This window comes from Corticium candelabrum, chromosome 6, assembly GCF_963422355.1.
Source record: "Corticium candelabrum chromosome 6, ooCorCand1.1, whole genome shotgun sequence".
Classification (NCBI taxonomy): Eukaryota; Metazoa; Porifera; class Homoscleromorpha; order Homosclerophorida; family Plakinidae; genus Corticium; species Corticium candelabrum.
Window position 1 is genome coordinate 4,866,562 of NC_085090.1, and position 11,056 is coordinate 4,877,617.

Genomic DNA, 11,056 nt, shown 5'->3' on the forward strand with positions numbered 1-11,056 from the left:
TTGTACTTACTCTACTCAACACACTAGAACTCAACACACTACGAAGACATACTACGAAGATACAATAGTTACGCATGCGTGTCACTACGCTATTAATAGAGTCACTCCACATCTCCCCTTACAGGTCGAGTTTCATCGGCCTCTTTATTTGACAACCAGTCTGGCTTCTCGTTTGTGGCCTGGTTGGTGTTGTTTGACCAGTTTCCGTATTCTGGGTAGTTTCGATTTCAGGTGAAGTGCCAAACTTTGGGATGGCTTTCAAATGTCCTCTATTTCTCCTCACCTCTCCTTTGTCTGTTTTGATGACATAGGATCGTGGAGTGTGGCCTGGACCGACGATTGTCTCTTGAGCTGGCTCTTTACCTGACGTTATCCAGACTTCCGTGTCCTTTTGTAATTGGGGCAGGTCTGTAGCTCGATGTCTGGAGTCAAAGTTCTTCTTCTGTTTACTTTTGAAAAAATTATCTGCTTCACAAAAATTCCTCAGATAATCCCAGTGTGGGGTGAGTTGTGCTGTCGACTGTGGCATCGTTGTTCTCAATCGTCTTCCCATGAGCAATTCTGAAGGACTGAGAGTGCACCAAGGCAGTGGCGTGGATCTGTAAGCCAGTAGCCCGAGATGTGGGTCCTCCGCCTTTGTCAGTAGCTGTTTGATGGATTTGACCATCCGCTCCACGAGTCCGTTGCTCTGCGGGTACCTAGGGCTGCTGGTTATCATGACAAATCCATAAGCCTTGGCGAACTCTTTGGTTTCCCCAGCGATATACTGAGGTTCGTTGTCACTCCTGAGAATATCAGGGATGCCGTGACGGGCAAAAACAGATTTCAAGGCTTGAATTACTGCTAAGGCTGTGGTGGACGTCAACTTGATAAGTTCTGGATATCTTGAGAAGTAGTCAATGACAACAAGATAATGAGCTCCATTTAACTCCATCAAGTTCGTTCCCACAACTTGCCAAGGAAAATCTGGTAACTGAGAAGTCATGAGTGGTTCAGTTCCTTGTGGATTCTCTTTTGCACATGTGGGGCATTGTTACACCAATTGATATATCTGTTGTGTTATCCCTCATGAATTTTGGTCAGGACATCTTTTCTGAGTTCGTCAGGAATCACTACACGGTTGTTGTATAGTAGTAGGTTGTTGTGTACCGTCAGTAGCGATCTTAATCTCCAAAACGGGATTAGAGAAGTTTCCTCAGGACATTTGTCGGGCCATTGTGACTGACTGTACTGCATCACTTGGGCACACGTGGCATTTCTAGCTTGTGCTTCTCGGTACGTTTGTAGTCTGTCCGTTGTAGTTGGTAAATTAGCAACTACCTCATTGATGAAGGTCTCAACATCGTCCTGTAGAGAATCCTCCGTGATCTGTTCTTGTAGGGGTGCTTTTGACAACGTGTCAGCTGTATAAAGCAGTTTCCCAGGTACATGTTCAATTGTGAAGTCGTATCTCGCCAAACGAAGTCTAAAACGAACAATTCTTGGCGGTAACCGGTCCAAGTGCTTAGTGCTAAGCAAAGGAACTAACGGCTTGTGGTCGGTCTCGATATGAAATTTGCGACCAAGTACGTAATCTTGAAACTTATCGCAAGCCCATGTTAATGACAGAGCTTCCTTTTCAATTTGCGAGTAGCGCTTCTCAGTATCTGTCATGGACCGTGATGCGTATGCTATCGGCTTCCATTTATCTCCGACTTCTTGAAGAAGTACCGCGCCTAGACCGTGTGATGACGCGTCAGCGGATACTTTCACCTTCTTCTGCGGATTGTACAGCTCCAGGACAGTAGGACGAGTCAATTCATCTTTGATTCTTGTGAATGCTTGCTCTTGTGGATGTTCCCATAACCATGAGTATCTCGTACTCAACAGCTCTCTCAAGGGTTGACTTATCTCTGAAAGATGTGGTAAAAATTTTCCCAATTGGTTTGCCATCCCCATGAAGCGGCGAAATTCTGATACGTTCTTGGGCTGTTCTAGGTCTTGGATAGCTTTCAGCCGTGCTGGATCCGCTCTAAGACCTTTGCCATTGATAATGTGACCAAGAAATTTGACGGTGTGTACCCCAAACTCACATTTGGCCTTATTTAGAGTTGCTCCTGCTGCTTGCAGCCATTGTAAGACCGAAGTCAGTCGGTCGTCGTGTTCCGTTTGACTTGTTCCGAATATGAGAACATCGTCCATGTGACATAATACTCCAGGTAGTCCCGAAAGAATCTTGCTCATTCGCCGTTGGAAAAGCTCGGGCGCACTAGCGATGCCGAATGGTAACTTGTTGAAGCAGTACCGTCCGTGAGGAGTGACAAAGGTAGTCAGTAGCCTAGATTCCACCTCTAGAGGTATCTGCCAAAACCCACTATTAGCATCGATTTTGCTAAACGTTGTGGCTCCCGCCAATTGAGCAAGTGTGTCGTCCACTTTGGGTATGGGGTAAATCTCTCGTAGTACATTCTCGTTGAGGGGTTTCATATCTACGCAAATCCTGACGTCTCCTGTCTTTTTCCTGACTACAACCATACCAGCGCACCATTCTGTAGGGTCTTCCACTTGTGAGATGACGCCAATCTTTTCCATTCGATCTAGTTCTTCTTTGACTTGTTGTCTGAGAGAAATTGGAACATTTCGGGGGTGTGCAGCGCATAGAGCTTGGCTCCCTCTCTAAGCTTGATTTTGTATGGATCACCAAGATTACCCAGTCCCTGAAAAACTTTGGGAAATCGGTCTGGTATGGTGGTTCCTACACTGGTCGCTTGGATCCTGTGAACAAGTTGTAACGATGTGATAGCCGGTAACCCTAGTAAATTGGTTTTCAATCCCTGGACAACGAAGATAGTCTCCTCTGATGTCTTGTTATTCACTGATAGCGTACTTGTGAATTGTCCCAATGTCCGAAGAGCTGTAGATGTTGGTCCATAGAAGGCTTTGGACGGTTTCTGCAACTTTGGCATTTCTAACATTCTATGTGCCTCTTCTGTGATCACTGTCACCTCCGCCCCCGTATCTAACTTGAATGTTAGCTCTTTGCCTCCTACTGAAATTTTGGAAGACCATGTGATCCTTTTTGATACGTTCACTGGAAATACATAGGCCTCGTCTCGACTCTCACTGTCCACATTTTCGATTGTCTTCGAGAAACATTGAGCTCCAAAGTGACCCTTTCGGTTACACTTTGAACACCTGGCTTGTCTTGCTGGACAGTAGGCTTCTTTAGCATGATATCTTCCGCAGCGCTTACATCGGTGTCTCGCTGGTGGGGTTGCCGACTTTGACCGTCCGCCGCCAAACTGGTGTCTGCTTGCTTGCGATTTGCCACATGTGGTGTCGCTTTTACCGCCTGCTGTGCCGCTTTTAGCGCCGTTTCGCACTTGCTCAATGACGATTGGATGATCCTTGCTGCCGTCACCTTGCAGATGTTTATGCTGTTCTTTCACGGCTTCTCTCTGTCTTGTAGATCGTTTGACCTTCTCCAACGTAAGCTCAGCATCACACTGTAGACGTTCTGATAGCGCCTGGTCTCTTATTCCGACGACAATTCTGTCCCTCAGCATTTCCTGTTGCAAACCTCCGTATTCACATGTCTCGACCAGTTCGTACAAAGCGGTGATATACTGCTCGATAGACTCTCCCTCTAACTGATTTCGTCGATTGAAGCGCGCTCTCTTGTAGATCACGTTGCGACGCATGCGGAAAAATTCTTCGAATTTAGCAATCACCTCATCGTACTTCTTTTTGTTGTCTTCCGTGATGTTGGTGGAAGTTAGGACTCCCTCTGCGTCCTCTCCCATGCAGTAGAGTAACGTGGACACTTGACGTACTTCGTCCGCGTCTGCCAGGCCTGAAGCGATTCGAAACTGTCTGAATCTTCTCTTCCACCTCGGCCAGTCGTCTGGCTGCCGAAAGTTGAAAGGACCTGGTGGTTCGAGTCGTATGAGTCCCACTCCTGTCGCCATGTGGTGTTATACGGTTTGTATTTACTCTACTCAACGCACTAGAACTCAACACACTACGAAGACATACTACGAAGATACAATAGTTACGCATGCGTGTCACTACGCTATTAATAGAGTCACTCCACAGAATGGTGTTGTGAGCGTCAAGAGTGCTGATATGCAATACGAGCCGGATGTAGTAGGTGTGTCTACTATTGTTAGAGCGCATTGTTGTTACATTCTAGTATGCTGCTAGACAAGACGTTTCCGCTCATAATTAGCTAAAGTGCAGATGTGCTTGTGCGAGCTTGCTCTTTTGGTGGAGAAATTTAGTTGTAAGATTTACGCCCTGTACATGTAGCTCAAGTGTCGTTTGAATAAACAAACATTTCCCTTGTTTCGTAGGATTCCTCTGCAGTGTTGTAGTCGGTTGTTGCGTGTGAAGTATCAGTCGTTCCTTGTTGTGAGAACAAAGATCATTGGTGAGCGAAGATCGTCAGTAGGGTTCGATCGTCTTTGCTTGACGGTGCCTTTGTAACATCAGTTACTGTGTTTGCAGCTATCACGCGTTGTTCAGCTACGATCTTTTGCGATTCGTTTTGTGGGAGCAATAATCAGCGGTAAGTTTTATTGTTTCACAGTCCATCATGAGTGAGCATGGCAGTAGGCGCTTTACGCTTCCCGGAAACAAAGGATTAGATTCGGGGTTAGAGTTAGAGAGTGGGTTACAGTTATTTGCACTTGCTGGCCATTGTGATAAAGCAGATCACCTTTATGCATATAGACAGCGTAAACGAGAATGGATTGACAGAAGTAAAATTAGAGAAACAGCAGATCAAGCTGATAGACTTTCTGTGCAGTGACAAGACAAGCTGCAGAGACGGAAGAGGCAAGCAACCACCGTCCACGTCGCACTTTCAATATGTTAATTATGTATTACTACTCACATCATATGATTCTGTTATAACGCAACTAATTACCTTCAAGGTGCATACCGGCCTAATGGAGTTTAATGAACCTGTTAACGTACTTGAATTCGTCCGGAGATGCGCTGCTGAGCGGACGCGCATGGCCAGACTCACGAGGATCTTGCGATGAACGGAGAATGCGCATCGCCACCATCCGGCCCGCCACAGCGCAGCTAGCGTCCCAGAGCGCGCTTTTCATTCCGTTTCGTTTATGGCAGACGGGGAGTAGTCAGAAAGGAGAATATCAACAGAGCAACTCCGTACTCGCGACGGAGACAGCCAGGGCCGCTAGATTTAGCACTGGCAGGCCGCCTGCTCAAGAGACAGCAGGTAGATGACTCGGCTTCTTCCGCGGTTGCAAATTATCTAAATTCTTTGTGCTGTTTCTGTCGTCGCGGTGTTTTCGCGCTTTTTTAGTGCCACGTGGTCGCATATATCCGGGAAAGAGGATATCGCGCGCGAGCGGGTGGCACACAGCGCTGGACAGCGTACCTGGTGGTAGCGACGATATTTGTCGCAGCGGTTGCAGCGTATAGAGCGTATGAGCAGCCAGCTGGTTGCAATGAGAAAAGAGGTAGCTGCTGTGGGCGTTGGCTTGTCTATGTGTCGCTGATGCAAGCAAGCACATTGCGGGAGGCGGAGAATGCTGGGCAGAGAGCATGTTGCAAGCGAGAGGGGCAGTTCGTCTGCTTGTGCAGGGCTCGGGCACAGAGATACATTTGGTGGCACGACCGGTAGCGGTTGCGAGCACCATCTCGTCACAGTGAAGCGCAGTGCCGGTGGCAGTGCAGCGAGAAGAATGAGCAGAGAGGCTTGCCGCAAACCAGTGGTCCAGTCCGTCCGCCTATGAAAAGCTCGGGCACAGAGAGACATTTGACAGCACGACCGGTAGCGGTTGCGAGCATCGTCTCGTCACGGTGAGACGCAGAGAGGCTTGCTGCAAACCAGTTGGGCAGTCCGCCCGCCTATGAAAGCTCGGGCACAGAGAGACATTTGACAGCACGACCGGTAGCAGTTGCGAGCACCGTCTCGTCACGGTGAGACGCAGCGCCGGTGGCAGCGCAGCGAGAAGGCTGAGCAGAGAGATATTTAGTGGCACGACCAGTACCGGTTGCGGGCACCGTCTCGTCACGGTGGGGCGCAGCGCCGGTGGCAGTGCAGCGAGAAGGCTGAGCAGAGTGGCATGCTGCCAGCGACTGGAGCACCCCGTCTGCTTATGCAGCTAGGGCTCGGGCACAGAGATACGTCTGGCGGCACGACCGGCAGCAGTTGCGGGCAGCGTCTCGTCACCATGGAGCGCAGTGCTAGCTCAAACAGTGGTGTAATGTTGGCCGTTGTAAGAGGAGCAATGGCGGTGAGCAGCGACTCGAGTGGTAGCCATTGCGGATGCCTTCGCATCGCGTCGGGATGGAGGAGCATGGTTAATCTGTTGGTGATGTGTAATCGCGCATCCAGGTAGTACGTCTATGATGATAACAGACAGGCAGTCTTGTTGTCGTGCAGCACGAACAGAACTGTAGCATTGGTGTGTGTAGTATTGTCGCGAGGGGTCGCACGGCCGGTAAAAGAGTCTGGACAACGGCGGTCTATTGCACGGGCGCAGTCTGGGTTACAGTCAGGCTTGCAAGGCACGAGTGGTTTAAGCGGTTTGATTGGGCAGAGTTGAGCATATTGTCAGAAGCAGAAGCTGTGTCCACGTACAGTTGCTCGCAGGTGACGAACCTGCGCGGATGGTGGGTAAGAGTATCCGCATGCTCAGTTGCGCTCGTCTTTCGAGTGTTCCGGCTTACGACTCGACAGTGTTTTCTCGGTTTTGCGTGGTGGATGCGCGGGCGGTGGTGGCTCCTCAACAGCTCCAAGAAATGATAAAGCAGACGGCCGGGAGGGCAGTCGACGAATTCTCGCGGCGGTCGTGGGCGAGCAGTTTCGCAAAAGATCCAGATAGCATAGCTCTAGATTCCGCAGAGGGATTTGTGCTGTACGCGCGGAGCGTAAGCGGCTGTTCGCGCTCGGCGTCGTGGATGGATTGAAGGTCTGTATGTAGCGGTGTTCCTTTTGCGTGTGTACAAAGGGGAATGGACTGGGTGTAGCCATTCGATAAAGTGCGTGCATAGAGATGGCGACGCCGCTGATGCCTGTAACGGGCCGTCTGCCAATGGTGCAGTGCCATTGGCGGGCAACGCATAAGCGGAGAACCACATGCATACAAATGGCGAGTTTACAGACAGAACAGTTGTGCGTAATCAACAAAAATCGCCTTAATGGCCAACGGGAAATGCAAACGCATGGCGACTCTAATGACTGCTATGCCATACTGCGGAGCCATCAGCGAATGGCGGGCGCGGGACCAGTGGCGGTCAGCGAATGGGCCAGGCAGTGGCTACTGCACCGTCTGCAGGTGGTCGATGCGGGACCAGGCGGCGATTGTGCCGGTGGCGGCGCGGGCGGTCTGTGAATGCAAAGTGGGCGTCCACGTTGAGAATAGTGGCGCGAGGGCGGCGTGGAGGACGCGCGTTGCACGAATGGCTAGTAGCAGGCGGAGAGCACGTCCTTAGCTTGCGAGTGTCGGGGCTAGTCTGTGCGTTGTTAGCGGCGATTGGGATAAATCACATGCAACTGCTCACGAACGAGGTGGAGGAGCGGCCGCGTTCGGTCGTTGGAGGACGGCTGCACCTCACCGGGGCGCGCCGTTCTTTCTAAGCGAGTGGTTTTTTCAACTATATCTGAGAAATTGTTGACAAACTTAAGCGGGAGAGCGTGTAGAGATGGCGGATCTGCTGCCAGACAGTTTCGAGTTGCGACAGCTCGAGCATGACGCTCCGCGGAGTAGAAATAGAGTAACCGCGGGGCAACGGCGGCATCGGGTTCGCCTAGGTTTGGTGCTTTGCTGCATGCACTGCCATAATCGTTGAGAAGCATCCCAACTTGGTGAAAATAATACCTGTTGGCGTACCTGCGGGTGATCGTAAGATTGTCCTCTGGCTGGTCAACACCAGATTTAGGACAAACGTGCAGGAGCAACATAGTCCATGTATAAATATTCGTCGGGCTTTTCTGGACCGCTGTCGCGGTCTGGTGCTCAGTCGCGCGGACTGTATCTGAAAACTGACCACGTGGCCGCAGAGTGCGCTCTGTCGAATTGGCGCCGCGGTCGAGCTCGAACGTCGCTCTTACTCCGGTGCAATTCTCACCGTGTCCTGCGGCAGTGCGCAGGCGGGGTGTCGGTTGCAGCAGAGTGCCGCTGTGTCGTAGGTGGAACCTGTGATCGCATAATTGGAGACCGTCGTCCACTTACAAGCACGCGTGTAGCACATTCGAGCCGGGCCGTAGCTGCGCGGGAGGGTCGCAGCTACTACGATGAAAAGGGGTTCAAAGTCACAGACCGCAGAGTAGACAAATAGCGGCCGCGGTGGTGGCTAGTGGCGTTTGGGGCTGAATTGGCGGAGGGTGGTTGCGGTGTGTTTGCGTGCGGAGACCCGCTCGCTGCTCCAGACCGGCGGCGGTCGGTCGCCTTCTTTCCTCGATAGCAAAGCAGTTGATCAGATGCGTCCGACTCGTGGCGACCGCTGGGCAGTGCAGGAGAAGTCATGGGTTCAGCTGCATTGCATGGCTCACATTCTGGTTCGGAGTTCTCATTGCGCCCGGGGAGATGGTCGCAGTGGCGTCGAACGTGGTTGTGTTTGGGAGCAGGCTGTGCGGCCGTTTACATTCAGTTTGATTCAGACGACGCCGCGGTCGTGGCGGCGCGCAGTCCATGCGGGGGCGCTGAACGCAGTCGCTGATGCGGTGTCGCAAAACCTGGTCGACTGGTCATTGGTTGTTTGGTTCACTTCTTGACCCGACTCCGCGTCCAGTGACCACAAACGTGGCGGCGTTGATATGCGACATCGACATCGACTGGACGTCGGACGGCTGAAACGATCGGTTAATTGGTTGTTTGGCGTTGGGCTAACCACGTTCACTTTGCGTGCATACTAGTCAAGGTACTTACGGTATCAACAGTCCTGCGAGCGAACCGGTGTCGCACCAATCTCAATTCCGACATCTGATCGGACTCTGCTTATTAGTAGCCTTCCTAGCGGACGAGCGTATCGCGCACTTGACCCGCAAAAATGCCTTTTCAGCGGTGCACCATTGTTGCATTCGGCACTGTTTAGAAATCCCTCTTGCAGTCTCTCTGCCGCTGTTTGATGTACTGGTCTTACAAGGCGTTACGCTGTCGACGGCAAGTCCCAAATGGTGGCAGCGATTACCAATCACTCCAGATGTGTATTGCTCATACTGACAGACCACTTGGCTCCAACAGTAGACGAGCGGGACGTGTTGATGCTTTAGGCTGATGTTGGTTGTCTTTCTTTGGTTTTGCAAAGTTACAGTACTGTACAGTTCGTGCAGGCCGTTGAATGGTCCGTTCATCAGAAATTTAGCGATATTGCAGTGGACTCCCTCTCAAACCCGTCCCTCATGAGAGTTAGGCTCATGCAGTAAAAAAACTGACCCGTTCCGGCAGGGTGTGGATATCCATATCGGGAGAACGGGTACCGTTTTATGTCCTCTTACGGAAATGCTGGTTTACCTCACTCAGGGAGATCGAGAGGCAGCCCCGTTGTTTCTATGCTCTGATAGAATGCCTCTGTCTATGCAACACGTGTCAAAGAAGTGCGGGCGGCACAAGAAGCCGGGGGTTTGTGTCCTGTTACTGGAGGCACATGCAGCTTTAAGATTGGAGCCGCAACCACAACTGCAGAACTGACTCCACAATCCAGACACTGGCGAGGTGGAGGAGTGAGGTTTGCAAGCGCTACGTAAAACTTGTCGCCAAGACTCTAGCGGCATTGTATCAGCCGTTAGTAGCTTCTGGCCAGAGACGAGCGATGACAAGTTTCCCGAAGACACGGCGGTAGCATGCGTGCTTTTTACCCGACGACTAGTAGTACAGTCTACTTGCGTGCATGGTTGCTTTCGTGCGGGCTTGTTATAGACGCATGCTCACTAGACAGTGACAAGGCACTCACCCCGGACAGTTAAGCGGAGGTACGTAGCTAAATGAGTCCCTTAGAAGTGGGTCCGGCTTGGGTGAAAGGCGACCTCGCCGTTGGGTGTGGTTGCTTTCCTTGTGGACCGGAATCAGGTCTGAAGTCCCGGATCCGCGCCAGACGTCGGTTCTCCTGGACCATGATGAGCTAGGTCGGGCTCCACCCACTCTCCATGGCCACTCCTTCGTTATGCAGGCTGGTTCAGGTAAGTGGTCGCGTCAAGTGGGCAAATTAACATCATCACTGGAAAACTGACGGGGTAAGAATTCAAGGGCACAAAACTCCGGCTGGCCAAGTTTAGTCCAAATCAGAGCAGGAACGTGAACGTTACGTCGCTCACAACTTGGAAGCGTCTCCACCCTGGAATCGGACACCACCATCGTCTACCGGACATCACCATTATTCGAACAACAGACAATGTGTTTGATTTATCAATACCTAAACAAGGAAAACTAACGTCTCCTCTACACAGCCATGACAGAACGATAGTCATCCCGTGTATACTGAGTATGTGGTGCATGTTTGTTTAGTGAGTGGTCTCCAACCGAACAGTGTCCAACGAAGCTGGTTGGTAAACGAAACCATTTTTCCCTACCTCTGCAAACTGAAATTACACAAAGTATCATCACAAAGGACTCTTTTCAATCTTGGCGTCCTCAGTAGACCGAAACCATGACAATCCAGGACTTTGCCATTCGTACGTGCTAGTAGACAGCTGAAAGAGTCGATGGGGTTGCGACTCTTTTCTAGTTCTCGCCTCTATTTGATACACCAGTGATCACGCTGAAGGGTTTTGGCAATAGCTGAAGAGAGCAGAGGCTCCATGGATCTCGAAATTTGCAATGAGAGTAGTCTGCTCGGAACGATGTTTTGGCTGGTTTTGTGTATTTTTGGCAAGACTGCGTCTTCAAACAAAGAAATGGACGATTTTTAGTATATTTCGTTCTGCTGCGTCTAGTAAAGAAACACAATCCATAGATGCCCAAGTTTCCAGACACAAAATGCAATAACCGACTTTTTTGATAGCCTGCTAGACAATTTTTTTGGTATTTTAGTAAGCTTACTAGAAAGAACGCAAATTGTGCGTTTACAACTGTGTAGTTATATCTTAATTAATTAATTGTGA

The 11,056-nt window shown here is 50.5% G+C and overlaps 1 protein-coding gene across 1 annotated transcript in view; it reads left to right on the forward strand.

Annotated features, from left to right (window-relative positions):
• The first annotated feature begins 4,218 nt into the window (after positions 1-4,218).
• LOC134180811 (uncharacterized) overlaps positions 4,219-11,056 on the forward strand; it is an 8,341-nt gene continuing 1,503 nt past the window's right edge. Inside the window, exons 1-3 of the mRNA XM_062647995.1 lie at positions 4,219-4,277; positions 4,332-4,408; positions 4,486-4,546. Coding sequence (XP_062503979.1) covers positions 4,219-4,277; positions 4,332-4,408; positions 4,486-4,546 — 197 coding nt within the window. The remainder of the gene's footprint in view (positions 4,278-4,331; positions 4,409-4,485; positions 4,547-11,056) is intronic.